General features: G+C 34.4%; 2 protein-coding genes across 5 annotated transcripts in view; one reads left to right on the top strand and one right to left on the bottom strand.

The window, feature by feature from the left end:
• LOC106133668 (calcium/calmodulin-dependent protein kinase type II alpha chain) overlaps nucleotides 1-19,213 on the top strand; it is a 47,839-nt gene extending 28,626 nt beyond the window's left edge. Inside the window, exons 1-2 of one of the 4 annotated variants that reach the window (XM_013333480.2) lie at nucleotides 12,649-12,767; nucleotides 13,678-19,213. In XM_013333480.2, coding sequence (XP_013188934.1) covers nucleotides 13,763-15,295 — 1,533 coding nt within the window. In that variant the 5' untranslated portion in view covers nucleotides 12,649-12,767; nucleotides 13,678-13,762 and the 3' untranslated portion in view covers nucleotides 15,296-19,213. Of the gene's footprint in view, nucleotides 1-12,648; nucleotides 12,768-12,833; nucleotides 12,974-13,019; nucleotides 13,269-13,677 lie in introns of those variants that run through there. The other 3 variants (XM_013333488.2, XM_060944987.1, XM_060944988.1) reach the window with 3 other exon arrangements.
• On the bottom strand, nucleotides 18,096-20,489 carry LOC106133686 (uncharacterized). The gene has a single exon (XM_013333500.2). The coding sequence runs from the start codon at nucleotides 20,313-20,315 to the stop codon at nucleotides 19,389-19,391; it is 927 nt and encodes a 308-aa protein (XP_013188954.1). The 5' UTR covers nucleotides 20,316-20,489; the 3' UTR covers nucleotides 18,096-19,388.
• Nucleotides 20,490-21,365: the final 876 nt, after the last annotated feature.

Raw genomic sequence — 21,365 nt, 5'->3', positions numbered from 1 at the left:
CAAGTCAGAATTGAGCAAATAATTTTATACATTTCACAAAATTAACAAAAAATGTTTTATGAGAAAGATGGTAAGTAATAAGAGCCGTTCACAAGATGGCCGATAGTTATGTTTTAGTGGCCATCAATATGCGGCAGGCGACGCAAGCCAAAGGGTGGCTGGCGTCACGCAGTCTGCTCTTGGTACTTGCAAGTTTAACTGCTATGACTTGATGTCTTTATATAACCCGATAACGTCTGGGATAATATTTTGTTAGATCCGACGCTTTCTATCTAGAAAACACGTTACAAACTAACATTCTCGGAAAATGAACGTACGTTACGTTCTTTTATGTAGGTATGCGTCTACTTCATGACTTTACAATTATTGCTGATTTCAGAGCAAAACATTCTATAATTTCAACTACGCTTTTTTAAGTCAGTAACCTTTTATATTAACATATATTATACACAAAGATTAAAGACACTGTTTATTCGGTTATAAAGAATTTTAAGGCACTTTTCAATAGGTATATTGAAAACATTCCTTCTATAGTTTACGCACGGATATAAACCAGAACCCTCATAGTTATAATTTAATATTAAAAGGTACAAATGCGCATAATATGAGGCAAAAAGGGTAGGAGAAAGGTTATAAGAGGTAAGCCTCTACGTTCAGAGATAAGGCACGCACGGCCGCCACTGCGAATTTCATCACGACCGTCGCTATTTACTTTGAGAGAAAAAATAAAAGCGATGTTCCGAGGGAAAATACATAAGCTTTACAGTGTCACAAATGTAATAGACAGGTCGTCGCCGTCAACTACTTGCCTTGACATTCTGTAATAACATTCAATGTAACAAGAAAGTAAATAAGAAAATCTGTTTTTGTTTGTTGTTCTCCTTTTATTTAGAAAGTCAATTTTGATTTCGAGGATTGGATTCTTCTCACTGAAATTACAGGAAATCGTCTCTACCCTGTCATGAATGAATTCAGATCCGTAACCTACGCCCGATTAATGTAGCTGTGTTATTATCACAGTTGTAGACTAGAGGTACATCCTACTTCCTACTACTATTATAAAGGCGAAAGTATGGATGTTTGTTACTCTTTCACGCAAAAACTACTGAACCGATTACCATGAAATTTGGTATGTAGGTAGCTGAAGACCCAGAATAACACATAGGCTACTTTTTATCCCAGAGTTCCCGCGGGATTGATAGGGTTTCCATGCGGACGAAGTCGCGGGCGGCCTCTAGTATATATTAAGTATTCAGACTCACATTTAGTACCTAACAGAAACGGAAGAGTTGCATAGTACTTTGTTTCATTTTATCATTTGAAAAAATAATAAAGTTAAAAGTATCGAATTCTTATAATGTCTTAACGCTCAATAATATGTAGGAAGAATTATTTCCATATAAGGTAGATAGAATAAAAACTGTATTCTTCTTTTTCTTACATTCTATATCATATCGAATTAATCCAAAATAAACGTAGAAAAAGTTTCCACGTCATGGATCCTTTTCGCAGCTCCATCAGACGGTTTCTTTAATCCCTTTGATCTGGGATTGACATTAATTTCTTATTGCTTCAGATAAATAGCCGTTAAGGATTGAAACTTTATCCGTGACACGTGTTTTGCGAGGACACCGAGAAATTCAATTAGTTTCGTCAATTTAAAAATGTTTTGTTAATTCGAATTACTTATTTATATGCATGGACCTTTCGGCTAGTAGCTGCCTTCGTGTATAGCGACTATGTGCTTTACTCCATAAGAGAATGTGATGTTAGTATAGCCTCACTGAGCACAGTCTGTATCCCCGATAATCTTTCTATAATTTAGACTCCCGGATTCGATTCCCAGTCAGGTCATGATGTAGAATTACTATTATCAAGTTATTGATTTATAAGTGTATCGTATTTATACTAAAATACACCTTCTTATTAGTTTCATAACACTGCGGTGGAAATACAAGTTACGTTTTATACGATACTTTTTCTTCTTCCCTTTTAAAAGCTATGAAATACATACGTTAACATCAAAGGAAAAATAATGGAAGCAAAATATTTAAGCCACGTCTCGCGGAAATAAAAATTGAACATGCGTGCATGAGAATAATACCATAATTTTATATTTTTGGACTAAGACTTTCAATAAAATTATGTATACACATATTGAAACTATTAAGTATATATTTTTAGAAATTTGTACCAAATTACCTTTTTACGAATATTTGTCTCTAATTGTACTATAGAATCCATAAGTTTGACGTGCTTCAAAAAGAAAACAATAGGTAATTAAAAGCCAATAAAATGTTTGTGGAACCAAAAACTTTCGACGTCTGTTTGACCGACGAAAAAAATTATTACTCTTCAACAACTTGATTTCGGGGTAAATCCTGAAAAGGCTAAAAATCCTGTATTAGAGCAAGCGGCGGATAGAAATAGGAGATGAATAATTCAAACACAAATCTGTTGGAACCGTCCGCCAAAGCTTCGCCAACGGGGATGTACAGTCAATAGCATATCAACCTACCCAAATTCACTGCATTTTCGCCTCTATTATCTCGCCATAGAGTTTCATGCAGGGTAACGTGATATTATGCTGTTGACTATACGCTATGCGTTATGTTGATCCCGCGTCCCACATATTCTGCTTTGCGTTTCATTTGTTGTTATATTGATTCTAAATTCAAAATTCACTTGTTTTTCTCCACAATCTAAGTAATTTATTGGACGAACATTTATTATTATTACTTCAAAAGTATCTGAAATTAAAGATGAAATAGTGAGAGAGTGGTGTCTGAACTAAGCGGAGCTTGTATCTCATTCAAATTATTTAATAATCATATGAGTAACCTGTAGTTATAATAATTTTTCCGTAGGTTCTCTGCTTGAAACTATTGCAAATTAAAATAAATATTAGTTATTGAATATTGCATCAAACTAGGACTTAAGGGATTGTGTGTAACGCGAGAAGGCGTCTCCGATGTCGCCTACCTAGCCAACTAAAGCAACAGCATATGTTCTATACGTCTATAATACAAATTATATAGAAATGAAATGTGCAGTATCAAGTACCTGACATGTTAAGAAATAGCATACTTTCATACAATATCAATTGCCTTAGTAGTTTATAATATAACTTAAGTAAAGTGATTGTATACCTACACAGATTTCAATGATAACGTAAAAGTATAATTTCTTTGAAAAAATGATAAGATTATGGATATGTGGTTGTAATATAATATCTGCAAATAAAATTTTTAATAAAATTACATTGCGAACAAAAATATTTTTTATCAAAATTTAGTAGGTACCTACATAGGTATTTACCGTACATAAGAACTTGTAGCTTTTAATTGTGATTTTATCAAATAATAGAGCATAAACAGCAAACCAATTAAAATCGTTTAAATTTTTAATAAAAATAACAGACTTCGAAACGTTTCTATGCAAGCTCTTAATAAAATGAATGCTTTAAATACATTTGCGATAAGGTTTTACTCTAGAGAAAGAGTGAAGTACTTACACTAACTTAGTCGGCTCCTATATCACCCAAGGGAAAAAATGAGATGGTCATACTCTTTCACCATAAATAATAATTTATTTCCCTATATTTACTTGATATCAATTTACTAATATCAAAAAATTATTTCTTTTAGCAGCAAACAATGTAAATTGAATTGAACTATGTGTAACGAAAATACTTCCAGGCAACATAGAGTTTGTTTTGTGTATTATTTTATTGTACAGAATATTTAATAAAGAATAGCACATAAATACTTTTAAAATGCTAAGTTAAAAGGAATCAGTTGGATCCCATATCAGGTCAAGAAAAGAACTTTCGTCTTTGGCTAGGCTCAATAAGTTTATAAGGAGACTTGAAAATTGCTAAAACTGTCCCAAACACCTTCCTGCCAAAACAAATGAAGAAACTGTTTGTAAATTAAAAGCGGGTAGTTGCAAGCTTTGAAATGTATTCTGGACTTACTACAACAGATTGTGAATTTGTTGTTGACGTAGCTCCAGGAATCCCACCTTGTCAGAGGCAGATACGGGTTGACGTACGATTGCAGTGCGAGGCCGGGCAATATAAATGCTAATTCTAGATGAGATGGCCACCGCGATTACTATATGCGCGTGATATAACTTACTAAGTCAATACAAACCGTTAGAAATTGACTATCATTATTAAAACTTATAAAAATGTATGAACGTTGGCATTGTTATATTATTTCATGAAATTCAAATTTAACTTCCAAAACATGTGATGAAAACATATTAACATCTAGCGACGTTACCTGCGGTATACTCCTAAGAACCTAAAGACTGGCTAAATACGTCCCATGTATAAAGATCTATATGACAGTAAAACTTTGAGAAAAATAATATGAATTAACATTTTATCTTTCTATCTCAAATGACATATCTTTTTCCCGGTACTATTAATAGGTTTATATGAGTTTCTTTGAAAAGACATATCTTTGTATTAAATACAAAGATATGTCTTTTATATATATAAATTCTGCACCCAGGCAAAGCTGTAGCAATAGATTCTAAAAATTATATAGGGGTAGGTACTAAACACAAGCACATAACAGCAAGATATAATAAATACGCATTAAGCCTTGCCCAAATAAAGTAGTTTCGCACTTCCAGCTGAGTTAGTAAGTAGTAGCGATTTGGATTAAGTTTAAATTTTTGTATCTGAAACATTTGCAATAAAAGTATAAGTATTAAGCCATACAACTGAACGTGACCGTTTCAGTCTTTGCGACACTGTTGGCTCTGTCTTCCCCGCAAGGAATATAGACGTAATAGGAAATATTAAGTATAGTATCTATATATATAAATGATGATGCGACAATTTTCGGGAATACGGTCGTACGAGGGTGCCGTTACCACTGAAATCGATAACTTCATAAACAACAAATTTTTGTTTAATTGGCAACCACAAATATTAAATTATATTACTAGACTACATTGAGTTGATCACGTGAACATGCTATCAAAAGCAACGAAAATATAAAATAGTAAAAAAATCAATAATATCCCTTTATTTCATTACTTCAATACATACTACTACGAATAACATAGGTTGGAGTCTTAGCAATTTACACAACATGGATTCGGAACTAAGTACCTAATCGTGTAATATACCGCTCTGGATATAACAAAAAAAGAATTTATTTCCATTCATTTGTCTGTGCACAATGTCGTTTTCCTCAGCAGGCACATCATTAAAATGGTAACTTAGAAATTCTACTATCAAAATTGTCACATAAACTTACCATTTCATCAAAGCAAAAATACTTAATTAAAACTTTCGTTATTTTTCTTAACCTGCTTTGTTCTAGAATTTATTCGGTAACATTCGCAATATCGTCGAAATCTCTTGATGCTACGAGGTCATTGACATGTCAGAGGGCTTTAACAGGAGCTTTGTTCGCCAAAGATCTGCTGAAACTTTTCTATTCTAACAAGCTTAAAACATTGTCAGTCTACTTATGACTCGAACAAAATATTAAGTCAACAAAATAACATATTCAGGTTTTTTTTCTGATAATGAATAATTTTCTGTTTATGAATAGGTAACGATGAATTTCAAAGAGCTCAATGATTGGAATTATATTCTTTAAACAAACGTAGTAAGTAAATAACAAGGTACTTAAATAAAGTGTGATATTTAAGAAAGGGAATCTTCATTTTAAAGCAATTATAGTAAGCTTTTTCAGGATTTACGTAGATAAACAATGCAAATTGTTACCCATAGTACTCGTAGCAAAGTTCATGTCAAATCAAATCCAATATAATGTAATCTGAGAAAAAGTTTTAGATAATACAAACGGGGTGGATCAGTGTCCATGGTCTCAATGTTTGTAACTCACCGAATTTGCTTCATACGCAGATTCTCGGAAATGTGGCTCCCGCCAAATCGAAACGATCACCGAATACACAGTAGGCACGCATTTCAGGGAAAACAGGGTAGTCCACGATCGATATGCCCGTTTACTACAAAGTCGAGCGAGCGCTGCTCGAGGCGCACCGTGCATCAGACGCTCCTGCCGCACATATTATTCTCAAGTTATAATTTTACACGCACGTCCACTCATGAGAAAAGCAACTTGAGACGACCGCAACGTTCGAAACCTTAAGACTTCCCTTCGCTGCCAATATAAGGTGACAGAATCAACGACCGAGCTAATTAAGTACCTCCGGGCACACAAATCGCAATCTGAAATTTTCCTCACGAATATCGATGAATTACTCCATACAGACAGTTAAGAATTAACAAATTTTTTTGTAAAACTTTCAAAAGTAACGGCACTCTACCACGTAAACTTCACGACGCGTCATGCGTATACCAAAATAATATGAACAATATGGGGACAAGAACCGTAGCCGTGTAATAATAAGAGTACTCGCGTGGGGATGGTACGGAGGGTGCATTGTGCACCGGCGAATTTCGGAAGGGCCCGAACCGAAAGCCCTTGTTGGTTCCCCCTGCACTTGCGCAAGATGCGAACCAGTTTTGATTTTTGTGAATCAACCGTGGAGTTTGCCGTTTAAGAGGGGTGCTTTGTGACGCTTTGTGCCGTTACGTAGAGAGCAGTTAGCATTGTGCCAATACCTGGATGACGGCACTGGAAAATAAACCCAAACATGAAATTAATTAACATGTAATAATAGCTCATAAAATGACCGGTAACTTAAATAATTCTGGGAACAATTTTTTGTTGAGAAAATAAACATAAATATATTGTATTTGCATTTCAGTCAAGATTTCAGCCCAATGATGAATGTCGCATGTCATCTTTGTTCCGCATGATACATACATACACACATAAAATCACGCCTCTTTCCCGGAGGGGTAGGCAGAGACTACCTCTTTCCACTTCGCATGATATTTTGTTAAATTAATAGGAAAAAAAATACAATAAAGTTTAAAAATCAATGCATGCTCATCAAATCCGCATTGCTCAAACTAAGTCAAGTGTGAGTTTAACTCGCGTGGTGAGGGTTCCGTTCGTTGAACTTACATTTTCGAATTGGCTCCCCATTCTTTTTAAATTTTATTAGACTATTTGCGATCGCCCGCGGATCCAAAAGACATCGGCAACTAACAATTTGTATTATATTTTTTTAAGATTGAGTCGACAATTATTTTATATTCGTCTACTGAAATTCACTGGTCTATAAGGCTTATATTATACCCTTAATCTTGCCTTTATAATAACCATACAATGAAAATAACCTCAAATTCGGTCCAGTAGTTTCGGAGATTAGCATGTACAAACTACAGACAAAAATTTAGGTCAAGAGTACCTGAAACCGACAAGTTTGCATGAAGGAAGTTATGAATGTGGATGAAGCGAAAGAAGTATGCACTATGTGGAAAGATGTTGTCTCTGCCTAACCGTCCGGGTAAGAGGCGCGATTTATGTTTGTGTGTAAAAATAAAACAAATAAACAATTTTTTTATTCCCATTACCACAACTTAATCGTCCCCAATATAGTTATAGCCATACCTAAATAGCAATCAGATAAAACAAACAACACAGATTTAATGAAGACAAATGGTTTAAGATAAAAATCATAACATTAAATTTTTTTGTGAGCCTAATTCTTTGTTATATAATTGATTTAATCTTATTTATAAAAAAGTTCTTATGAGTTTATGCATTATGTTTAAAATATGCATAAACTCATATATATAGTATATAATATAATAATTAATATATATAGTATATAATATAATAATTAAAATAATAATTTGCCGTGTGGTTCCCGGCACCATTACAAAAGAATAGGACCACTCCATCTCTTTCCCACGGATGTCGTAAGAGCCGACTAAGGGATAGACTTGGGATTCCTCTTTAATGTAAATCCCTGCCAATCTAAGGTCTGCCGCGCCGATGGATGCATGGCTAGGGGCGAGCCTAGTCTCGAGCGTGCCACTTCCGCCATGGGGTTGGGCGACCCCCAGGTAATGGCTAGCCTTACCCTGGCATGCGGGGCTCTGCTGGGGCGGGCAAAATTTTTCCCTAGCGTCTCGTGGGAATCGCATGGATGCAAATCTTTTGAAAGAGCACCTAGATGGCGGCGATGGTGTCCGCACCCCATCACGTCTCGTTCCCGGCGGGAGCGGTATGCGGTCTGCTGAAAGCCGCTTTGCGACGATGAATGTAAGAGGAGGAATGAAGGATAAGATTGAGGAAGTATGCCAGATGATGGATGAAAGACGTTTGGATGTGTTGTGCGTGAATGAAACGAAGCGGAAAGGATGCGACGCGACGCAGCACGGCCCTTACACGGCGTATTGGTCTGGAATTTCCAGTACCAGCCGAGGCTGTCAAGGGGTCGGTCTAATTCTTTCTGCACGAATGGCTGAGTGCGTGAATGAGTATGAGTGTGTCAGCCCTCGTCTTCTATGGATTAGGCTGAAAGTTGGAATCACTCGGATCTTCGTTCTAGGTGTTTATGCACCTTGGGATGTGGGTTCGAGGGGTACAACATCAGCAAAAAGCGAAAACGAGGAGTTCTGGAATAGTGTAAGAGAAGTATTGAAAGTTACCAAGCCAAATGAGAAGATTATTATGTTAGGTGATTTTAATGGATGGGTGGGTGTAAAGCGTGATGGATATGAAAAGGTGCTTGGTGCGTTTGGTGACGAAAAGGTGAATGATAATGGAAGAAGTGTATTAGAAATTTGTCTAGAGTGGGATCTTTTTGTGTCGAACTCATTGTTTCAACATAAAGAGATCCACACCTACACAAGAGTGGAAGGTATTTTAAAAAGTATGATAGACTTTGTGATTGTAGATGAAAGATTGAAGAACAAAGTGCTGGATACCCGTGCATATCGCGGTGCTGGCATTGACTCGGACCATTTACTGGTGATATCCCGGATAAGGGGTATCTTCAATCGCTGGCGGCACAGGGTAAGGGAGCAAACCAGCGCTTTGGAAAGAGTAAAAGTAGAAAATTTGCAAGATATGGATGTAGGTAAGAAGTATATTAATAGACTGAAGGATGAATTTGAAGATTTAGAGGAAATGAGCGATATTGAAGATGGATGGAAGGAATTTAAAGAAAGAATTGTGAAAGTAGCTGTTGAAGTGTGTGGTGTAAGTAGAAGAAGGAAAGGAAAAAATCACAAAAATGCGTGGATGAGTAAAGATGTGCAAGAACTTGTGCGATTAAAGAAGAAAGCATGGCTGGATTTGTTAGCAGCAAAAGCTAACTTAAGAATGCAAGAGGTTATAGATGAAGATGTGAATGAAGCACGTAAGGAATATAAGAAAATGAAAGATTTGGTTAAGAAAGCTGTGATTAGAAAGAAAGAAGAGTATAAAGAGGATTTTGATAAAAGGCTATCAGAAGACTTTCAGTCAAATCTGAAAGTATTCTGGAAATCCGTAAGGTCAGCCCGAGGAAATACTATAACCAGAGAGCTGACTAGGATCAGATGCCAGGATGGTAGCGTTGTGAAAGGAGAAGAATGTGTACTAAAGATATGGAAGAACTATTTTGAAAGTTTATTTGAAAAAAAGGAAGGAAATAAGAAAGATTTCTGCTATAGCGAAGAAAAAGAGAATGAGATGGAAGGCGAAATTGAAATGTTCGAAATTGTGGAAGCACTTAAGAGTATGAAAGCGGGAAAGGCTGCTGGGTGTGATAGAGTGTCGGTCGAGATGCTTAAAGCAGGAAAAGGCGTAGTAGCTAGTCAGTTGTACTGCCTTTTCAATTTGTGTTGGAGAAGCGGCCGAGTACCAAAAGATTGGTGTAAGGCTGTTATCGTGCCACTTCACAAAGGAAAAGGGTCACAGCTGGACTGCAAAAATTATCGTGGTATAAGCCTGCTTAGCGTCGTCGGCAAATTGTATGCTAAGGTATTGATTAATAGAGTCAGGAATGAAACTGATGACAAAATATGGGATGCTCAAGCGGGATTTCGAAAGGGAATGGGATGTACTGATCAGGTCTTTTCCTTGCGGTGCATAGCCGAAAAGTTTTTGGCCAAGAGTCAAAAAGTCTATTGCACATTCGTAGATCTGGAAAAGGCCTATGACAGAGTTGAGAGGAATGAATTGTGGTCAGCACTTTCTATGCATGGGGTGAGCAGTCTCTTAATACGAGCACTGAAATCCTTATATGAGGATTCGAGTGCTTGTGTCAGGATAAACGGAGCGCACACTGAGTGGTTTAAGGTTGAGAAAGGCGTTAGGCAAGGATGTGTTGCGTCACCGTGGCTGTTCAACCTATTTATGGATAGCTGTTTGACAGATTTGAAAGAGTCTAAAAGTGGATTAAGGATGAATGAGTTACTCGTCAAATGTCTGCTCTATGCCGACGATCAGGTTATACTGGCGTCATCAGCGGAGGAGTTACAGGAGATGGTAAACTGTATGCATGAAGCTTTAAAAGAGAAAGGAATGAAAGTGAACGTAAGTAAAACTAAAACACTGGTTTTTGAAATGGAGAAAGAAATGACAGCATGTAATATTTTGATTGGAGGAGAAAAAGTGGAGCAAGTGAAAGAGTTTGTATATCTAGGATCAAAGTTTACATCAGATGGCAAGTATGATAGTGATATTGAAAGGAGAGTGAACGCGGGGAACATGGTGAATGGAGCTTTGCATGCCTTTATGAGCAGTCAGAAACTATCCAAAAAGGCTCGACTGGCTGTGCACAGGGGCGTGTTGGTCCCGACATTAATGTATGGGAGTGAAAGTTGGGTATGGCAAAAGAAGCATGAAAGCAGAATAAATGCAGTGGAAATGAGAGCGTTAAGGAGTATGATGGGTGTGAAATTGAGTGACAGGATAAGGAACAGCGTGATAAGGGAATGTTGTGATGTGAAAGAAGATGTAGTTACAGGAATAGAAAAGGGTATGTTAAGATGGTTCGGTCATGTGGAGAGGATGAATGAAAGCAGGTTGACTAAGCAGATATACAAGGAGAGTGTGGAGGGAAAGGTCGGAGTGGGAAGACCTAGACGAACGTATCTTGATCAAATTAAGGACGTCCTGGTAAAGGGTCAGGTCAAAAGTACCCGAAACCGCCGAGCTTGTATGAAGAGAGTTATGAATGTGGACGAAGCGAAAGAAGTATGCAGAGATCGTGGCAAGTGGAAAGAGGTAGTCTCTGCCTACCCCTCCGGGAAAGAGGCGTGATTTTATGTATGTATGTATGTATAATAATATAATAGTAATAAATATGTATAATAGTAATAGCCCGCCATAAATAGGTATGCCGCTCTTTTCATTCATTTACAGTTCGTAGGGATGCTAGTAGTGCACCATAATTTCAGTATATTATACGGTTGAATGCAAATTAGTGACTAATATTATACACATATGTGTTTTCAACAAATAAACTCAAAAGCTGTTGTGATGTTATTTTGCACTTGGCACAGAGACAGGCTAGACCTTCAGAGGTTCTTCCTCCTGGCGTTAGTGCCGATTACGTACTTACCTATCTGGAGAGGAGCTCAGGGTGCGCCTTTTGACCATGATCCTGACTTGGATAAATCAAGTTTTTAGACAAAGCGACTCCCATCTGATCTCCGCAACCTTTTCAGGGGAAGCTGCGCACTAGATGAATAGATGAATACGACTGTAAATTTTTCCCATAGTCACCTTTTACTACATCATTGGCAAATAGATGGAGCGGTTCTATTCTATAGTCCCGAATACCACACGGCACACGTCACTTAGCAAAGGCAAAAGCTCTTGTCACAAGGGATGATCATTATAGCTATTTATCTATCTCATTAAATAACATTACAGACAACTGCCTACATAAATTTTTGGTAAGTAAGTATTTATAAATATAGGTAATTCTTTCGCCGGCAATATGTATGATATCATAAAATATATTCGTCATATATATTGTATTGTAAGTATGTCACCAAAATCAGACCTCAGTGTTATTTTTACTATTTTGGGAGTTTTAAAACGTTTTGGTCAGTAGTTGGGGACATGGTCGAGGAAAAAAACACAAACCATACATTTACTATGAACAATAGAAGCCAAAAATCTCTCTCTCTGTATGTTTGTATTCGGCTTGGTCCCACTTAAAAACTGGAATACTAATAGATATTTTTCCCCATTCCTCTAAGGGGGAAAGCTGACTCCTACTTTTTCGTTTTATGACGGACGAAGTTGCGGGACACAGCTAGTTTGTAATAAAACATAAATCATATTAGTCCATTGTTGTATGCATGATTCAAAAGAGCACGGAGCATAAACGAAAACGCATCTTCATTGTGAAATTGGTAAATAATTGCATCTTATTCTACACTTCATAATTGAAAATTAAACTTTTTTATTGCGATAACAAAAAATCTACTAAGCAAAACTTTGTTCAAATTCGCCAATAGATGGCGCACGGCGATATAAGAGTGGATTCTCTTTGGTTTGACGCTGCGCTAGCGTATCGATTTTACTTACGTCGCCCAGTATTTACACCCGCAAAAAATACACAGAAGGAAAATAACGAAATATAAATCAAAGAATTTCTCCACTTATAAATTGAATACTGTAATAATATCAGGGCGGTTATTGCTTTTACTGTGTTAAGTTACAAAAAGCACGGCCCATAATTTACAGTTTTACACATATCTCATAGCATTATTGGTATGGCAATACATAAGTGTCTATGAATTTGACCCCGAAGCTCGTGTCCCGAGCAGAAGGAGAGTGCGGTGTAGGGCCAGGCCCTTCGTTTTTATCAAATTTCAATCTCATTGAAAATTGTGTAAAATGGGCACATAATAGGTAAATAATTAAAATTCTGCTTATCTCTGCGATCAATAATATTATCATCAATTATCAAAAAAAATTGTGAGCAGTCCGTACATACTACAGCTAAGAATACCGTCGAACGTCGCGCAGTGATCATTTCATTGCTGTTTAATTTAATATCAATGTTATTTTTAAATTGGAATTTGTGTCCCATAACAAGCGAGACTGCAAAATAAGACGTAGGTTTATAGATTTGTACGTGTTAAGTGGATTATAATGTCCTCGGGATTTTGGTGAATGTGTCGAGACAATGGTGTATCGATTATTTTGCGCTAACGAAATGTCATCCCGGTACCGTAGTGTTAATATTAGAAGTCTATGTTTGTGATCACGATTACTATTGTCTAGGCATCTCTGGCGTTTTATATTGAGCTTGAACAACTTCAATTTAGTGTGGGTGACTAAAATAGTGTCAAGATTCTCTTTCGGATAAATTTCAGGCGCTTCTTGACAATATCTATTTTTTAACTGATCGTAAGTGGCTAAAGATAATCCATACGAAAAACAACAATATAATAAATAAAAATACGCACTATTTCGCTATGGCTTTAAATAAAACTCGTAGTTTTAAGCTGTAAATTAGAACAGATGCGTATCTACAGGTTAAAAAATAATTAACACATAGATCAAACCATTTCTCGATCTTTATGTTAATAAAAATAAAAGAGTATAGAAAATAATTTCAACGTTTATTTCGGTGTCTTTTCTATTTTATAGGTCTGAATACATTAGAAGTTTTTAAATTTATTAAAAATCTTATTTAATGATTATTTTTTGTTTTAATCAGTCTTCAATATGTATCATGCAAACAATAATAGTCGGAAAATAAATAACTTTCTCTTTACCTTCACATATTTATTGTGTTATTTTTGCTTTGTTTCAGATAGTAACATCGTCTATCAAATCGTGCTCAATTTGACGAAGTAAGTTGCCTTTTTGGATCTGATAAGATTTTCATTGTCCTAAAAATGGCTAACCCAAATCGCGAAAGTGTAAGCACACGTTTTTCTGATAATTATGATTTGAAAGAAGAATTAGGAAAAGGAGCGTTTTCTATAGTGAGGCGAGCTGTTCAAAAATCGACTGGATACGAGTTCGCTGCCAAAATAATAAATACTAAAAAACTCTCGGCCAGAGATTTTCAAAAATTGGAAAGAGAGGCTCGGATTTGTCGAAAGTTACAACATCCTAATATTGTAAGACTGCATGATTCCATTCAAGAGGAACATTTTCATTATCTTGTTTTTGATTTGGTGACTGGCGGGGAATTATTCGAAGATATTGTAGCACGAGAGTTTTACTCTGAAGCTGACGCGTCGCATTGTATACAACAAATTTTAGAATCCGTACATCACTGCCATCACAATGGAGTAGTGCATAGAGATTTAAAGCCTGAAAATCTTTTACTGGCAAGTAAAGCTAAAGGAGCTGCAGTAAAACTCGCAGATTTCGGTTTAGCCATTGAAGTTCAAGGTGATCAGCAAGCATGGTTTGGATTTGCTGGTACCCCGGGATATTTATCACCTGAAGTTCTTAAAAAGGAACCCTATGGAAAGCCAGTAGATATCTGGGCATGCGGAGTAATATTATACATTTTACTTGTCGGTTATCCTCCGTTTTGGGATGAAGATCAACACAGACTGTACGGACAAATAAAAGCTGGTGCCTATGATTATCCGTCACCTGAATGGGATACTGTCACGCCTGAGGCAAAAAGTTTGATAAACCAAATGCTAACTGTTAATCCAAGCAAGAGAATAACTGCATCTGAAGCATTGAAACATCCATGGATTTGCCACCGCGAGCGTGTTGCTTCTGTAATGCATAGGCAAGAAACTGTGGATTGCTTAAAGAAATTCAATGCACGTCGTAAACTTAAAGGTGCAATTTTGACTACAATGCTTGCCACTCGTAACTTTTCGGGAAAATCTATGGTAAATAAGAAAGGAGATGGATCGCAAGTAAAAGAATCAACTGATAGCAGTACTACTCTGGAAGATGACGATTTGGATAAAGATAAAAAAGGTGTGGATAGAGCTTGCACTGTTATTTCGAAAGAACATGATGATGAAGGACTTTCTAAAGCAGACTCATTTCATAAAGCTCGTGGAGACAGCAACGCTTCCTTGCGTCGCGCAGAGGTAATCAAAATCACGGAAGTTCTAATTGATGCTATTAACAATGGGGATTACGAAACATATTCCAAACTATGTGACCCGAATGTTACTGCATTTGATCCCGATGCTCTAGGCAATCTCGTAGAGGGAGTAGAATTCCACAAATTCTTCATTGATAATACTCCTTCCCATGTTAAAACTAACACAACCATCTTAAATCCTAGAGTACATCTTCTTGGAGATGATGTTGCTGTTATAGCGTATATCTGCGTAACACAAAGTGTAGATGCTGAAGGTAGACGAGCCACCCATCAGTCACAAGAGACACGTATATGGCATAAACGCCATAACAAGTGGACAGCAATACATTTCCATCGCTCCTAACTAGTCCCGTCATTAAATGAGTCCCTAGCACCAAAGGATAATGGTCTCATAAACAAACTTACGTGCAATGGTGATGCCACTGCCGCAATCGTAACTCTTCAATACATTGAATAAATTGAGACGATTAATCCTATGGTAGTGGCAATGATAAAAATCATAATATCCAATTCTGCTATAAAATCTACACGAATTTTATTAGGAAACTTCTTTGTAATCCCAAGGAATTAAGTTACTTACTATTAGGTAAATGTTATTATGTACACCAGTACGAGTATAAGCGATTTACTTCTATCCGCAGTAAATATCTTGAATAAACCGTGACCTTTAACCAAAAAATGTACTGTGGCTAAAATGTGATACCGTTTTAATATCCAAGCTTTGTGCTAGTTATATTAGTAGGATGAAGAAATATCTAACCTCGGCCACGATCGAAGATGTCAACGAATCACGATGTTGTTTCAATCAACAAATCCAAAGAAATCTCAATATTATACATTATAACATCAGATCTGATACTATGAATCTTAAATCTAAATAAATAAATATATAAAATCCGCAAATTTTCGAAGTTTAGAATTATTAGCACATTTATCAGTCTCTCTACATTTTTAACTATGAATGTTTTGTCGTGCTTAAAAATGGTGTTCTATTTGTTATCAAATACCTAGATAGTAAGATTTAAGTAACTAATGAACTATGCAGTTATTGGCACTATGCAGATGCGCTGATAGATATCAGTGTGACTTTTTTTTTAGTTTGTTAAAGTGAAATTTTAGCTACGTTTTAGGCTATACCTAACTAATTATACTTAATTTTTTTATAACTAGTACATCTTTTATGCTAGTATAACTATTTATTCCGATTCACCTTACTTCATATATTTGAAGCGGATATATCAATTTCGTCAATTTTAGATTTTAATGGTGTTACTGTTTCACCGCTTTCATTTAATTTTTTAAGATATAAATTGTAACGAAAGCTTTTTTTATTATATATTCTATATACTTATCTCGATAAACAATGAAATCTTTTAAGAAGTTCTTCTTCATCTTAAGAACTTTTAAGAAGATATTCTTGGTAGCATAATTTTTATTCATATTTTGATTTAATTGAAATGTTGTTTTTGTACCTGAATATAACGATTGTACGTTTTGATCGAAATAGTCAAATATTTTAGGTGTTTGCTGTGCAAGAGAAAATTTACTTGGAAGTATTATAATATTCACAAAGAGGAGCTTGAATTTTCAGTGATATTAATGTGTAATGGTGTTTTTGCACAGTTGCACTTATAAAATGTGATTAAACAATTGGATCTTTTTAACTGTAAGTTTGCATTAAATTCAGTATTTCTTAGAAATAAAAACATTAGGCGTAAAAACCATTTATTCATGTTTTTACATCTTTATAATGTATTTTAGTATAGTTAGCAAACTTACTTTACGTAACAACAATAGAGTTTGAATAGAAGTAATAAAAAAAACATCGCATAATAAGTGTCATAAATATCTGAATTGTAATCAACTATCTAGGTGATAATTTCACTGTATCCAGAGTACATAGTCGTGCCATTATCATTAAATTTAGTGCCAATAACTGTTATGATAAAAAAAAACTAAAAATGTATTCTAGTCTTTATTGTTACGCATATTTAGTATTTAATCGACGTTTTAAATTAATTTCGAACATATTATACAAACATAGTAACTTACATTGTGTAAATAGGTATTGATTTGCACATTGCATGTTCAAAAGTGTCGTCTTTGGAATAGCTATATAAATGTTTTATTTTTATTTAGAATACATATTTATGAGAGTTTGTTAACTAGTTCACTTTAAAAATATTTATTATTATATATATACTATATTCACTTTTTTATGACAAGTTTACTTTTGTTTCTGGCTCTCCAATACTATGACTTAAAACATAATATTATCAAATTTGTATTTTCCAATAGTTAATATTGAATGTATTTTTATGAGTATTAACACGTAGTTCAGTCCAGCCATAGGAGTAAAGTAATTAGTGTGCGGAGTTACCAAAATTTATACAGATGAAGCTGATGGGAGTGAAATTTAGATGTTCTCAAAATTCTCTTTAAAAAGATAAACATATGTATAGGTATGAACCTACCTCGTAACTTTGTATTTCAAAATAGTACTGATCATGAACTACCTACCTATGTACATCCCAACACACATTGATGATTTTAATGAGTTTAATTCATAAATAGGCCACCCAAAGTTGCCTATCTAACTGCACATCAAATAAACGAGAATATAATTAATTTAACTGTAACAAACAATAATAGCAAACTGTATAAATTTTGAAAATACCCAAGTCATGTACTTATTTATTTTTTGAGGTAAAAATGCTTGTGTACGATTGGAGCACACCGCATTAGTTCCTATAGTCCGCAGTATGTGCCGCCACACAATGTAGCTCTAGGAATTGTCGAGATCCTATTTGTTCTCTGATAAGCGACATCCTCCAAGTTGAGAGCCTAACTGAATGGGTGAAATTATTTAGTTTTTTATAATTTATTTTCTTAAACAGTATTTTATTCCAGTAACCATTTTTCTGATTTTCAAATTTAACTACCCTACAACAACAAATGTTAAATAACAAATGTTACATAATCGTTAAAGATCTGCTATTTGAATTTAAAATATATTTCAATAAAACTTCAATGTTTAAGATCTGAAGTTCGAATTTATTGAACATTAGATACAAAATGCACAAATAATTTATCTATCATGTATACAAGCAGACAAATACATGACCCTCTTTTTCATACAAACCAATAAACAGTGGGTGGTCAGGTTCTCTGCCATTGACTGTGCCTTCCAGTTTTAAAAACATTTCAATCATGAAATATTTTAATAAGAAACCACTGTGTATTGTCTTCCTCTACAGTGTTCCAAATAACAAACAATATAGAAAAATTTTACCCGGTTCAAAATATTTGAATTTTTATTGGAATCATTACATGGCTCTCCTGTTGTTAATAGTGCACGTTTACCTGTTTACATGCATTTATCTCACTGGCTTACATTTAGGAGAGCTTTCTAAAATTATATTCCAACTCTTTTCTATTGGCTGCTTTTTTCATATCTTAAACAATAACTACACTATATAGTTACATTTGTTACTTTTAATAAATAATTATTGTACTTACAATTTATCAAACACTGATACCATTTGAGGACACATGGATGACTATCATTGGAAAATATATTAAACAAGATTTTTTTAAAAATAAAGCAAAAATTTACATTATGCTCAAAGATTTATGTGTATCAAATGGTTTCACTGGAATTAACTAATTGAATAGATTATATGGGTGCAGTGCAATGTTGTAACAGTTTTCAATATTTAGAATATAGGTAATATTTAATTATTTCATTGTTATGTTATTTGAAATATTGCATGAAATAATTACTGGTAAATTTGTATTTATAAAATTTTGACCATTCAGCTAGCAATATAATTGGTTGAAATAATTATGTACTTTTGCATTATAAATAATGAGTGTTCTGAATGGTAAGGGGTATTATTTTTAAGCCTATATTATCAGCATTGTATTAAAATCATTATTAGGCTATTTGTATGAGGAAGAATGTGTTTATAGTCAAAATTCAATCAATATGCACCCTTGCTTGTGTATGTGGAGTTACTTTGAATTTTCTAGTTAGATTACAAGTATTTCCTTATATATTCCATGTGCACCAAAAATTTCATTTAGAATTTGGTCTTTTTACATTGAAGCTAAGTTTGATGTAGAATATTTTCCAAATGTGAAAGTGTAGATGTTTTAAAGAGTTGTCAATAATATATTTGTATTCGACATAATTTCTTGAACCTCTGCATTGCCGATTATCATGTAACATTCTCTAAAATAAAGTTCTTTTGATCTAAAATATATTTTATTCCAATTTCTTATTTAATATCACAATTTTTAAAGTGAAAAATTCTAATAACAAATAATTCTTAAATAATCTACAGCTGTTACTATTACTACATTACCACTACCACTACCTACATAATACAGAATTATTACAATAGATAACTACTAAATTCAGTTAAATTCATACCTCATAAACTACTTAACATTTTTATTTTCTTGTTTACTCCTTTACATCCATCCACAGATACATTGAAATTTTGCAAAATATTCTTAAATCTGACCGCATCTAGTCTTTCACCCAATTCATCTTCAATGCATTTCTTCAAATGTTGTTCAGAGAGTTCTTCAAATTTCACATATTGTTTGAAAGCATTAACATTGTTGAAACTATTTTCAATTTCTTTATAAAAAGCAGCATCACACTTTCTTATATAATCTCCATCTGAGTTATCACAATTAAAAACCATTATAACAATAATTTTCTTATTCATTTCATTATTCTTTTGAACAATTTCTGTAATGTGGGATTTTATATGTATCAGATCAGCTGGTATTAGATCATCAACCACAAATACAGCTGTATTACACATTGTCAAGCCAATCATCAATTCTGTTGTAAAAGTAGATACAAAACTAGGCATGGTATAATGGTAAACATTTGTATAGTTCCACTTACTTTCTAGCAATAATGATATAGTGTAAGTTTTTCCAACACCAGTGCCTCCATAAAAAAATAAGATTTTTGTTCTAGATTCATTATCAATTGCATTAACAATATCAGTCACAGCCGTATATTGCCCATAAACTCTTTTATAAAGTTTTTCCTTTAGATAATGGGAATCTAACTCACCGCTACAATTTATATTTAAAAATTGATAAGTGAATATAGACAATGATATGATCACAATGAGTGATACAACAAAATGTGATTTGTTGTAAGAATTTTTATCAGTTTTCTTCACTAAGTGATATACCTTTACACTGTATGCTGGTGTTGGTTTTTTTTCTTTAACTTCCACTGAAGAAACCTGAGACTCATCATACGAAACGTCCATTAATGCAGTTGAACTAGCACTTACATCAACATCCATAGGTTCAAAACTTGTGTTATCCATAATTGACGTATGTTTATAAGTAGGTATTCAGATTTCTTTTTACCACAGCCAATTCACCTTTTAGCGTTTCCTGGGTCACTTGTTTATTTTGTGATTCATTCCACGATGAAATAAATAATACTAAAACCAATTTGAACTTAAGTAAGATTCAACTGTTTGCTTGAGTTGATTTGAATTGATTAAAACTTATTTTTATTGTCAGTGGTGTGTCAGTGTCAATGTCAGATGCATGTGGACTTGACATGGACATTTAATGAAGAGCTCGCTCGGACCTATTGGATGGAGACTTACGATGACGATGTTGCCGTTCGTGTGTCGGTATGGTGTCGGTCTATAATCACTTCACGAAGTATCTTTGTCTACCCCATGTCATCTATGTATGAGTGAAAGAAAGAGTAGATGAAGTGAGACAACAGCGCATTCGTGTCATTTGGCGACCGATTAGTTGGTCAAAATAAAAACAAACCGACGTGCACCTTTTTTGTGATATTACATTGCATACATTAAATTTGGCGAGAAAGACGTGCGACACATTTTTAATTCATAAGTAAAAATGTGTCGCATTCTGCATTCTGTTTGTGTTTTCATGTTAGTATGTTGGTAACGAGATAATTATCAAACAGTAGGTCTGATTTTGAAAAAAATTAAAAGATATATAAGTAGAATCTATCAAATTTATAAGTTAGTGGAGATCAAAAAGCCAAAAAGATATAAGATCGAAGACTACAATATATGCATTTTCTACACTAATTTGTTACATGTCTTATTCTTTTTCAATTAAAAACTAATTAAGCAAACATTAGAAATGCTTTTATATAAAATATTCTTAACCAGTGTCACTGATCGGGAATACAAAGTGCCATTGTGTAACAGTGTTAGGTACTCATTGGGAAAACAATAGTTGCAATATGTACCACTGCTACACAACGGGAATTTTTTTCCCATTGAGTAACAGTGTTACAGATCGAGGTGTGACTGAATGGGAACAAACCCAATTTTTACGTCGTATTCTGCTTCAGTTTATAAGTTTCTTGAAAATGTACAATCTGT

The sequence above is a fragment of the Amyelois transitella genome, chromosome 7 (genome assembly GCF_032362555.1).
Source record: "Amyelois transitella isolate CPQ chromosome 7, ilAmyTran1.1, whole genome shotgun sequence".
In the NCBI taxonomy this organism is placed as follows: Eukaryota; Metazoa; Arthropoda; class Insecta; order Lepidoptera; family Pyralidae; genus Amyelois; species Amyelois transitella.
This window is presented reverse-complemented; position numbering and strand designations above follow the sequence as displayed.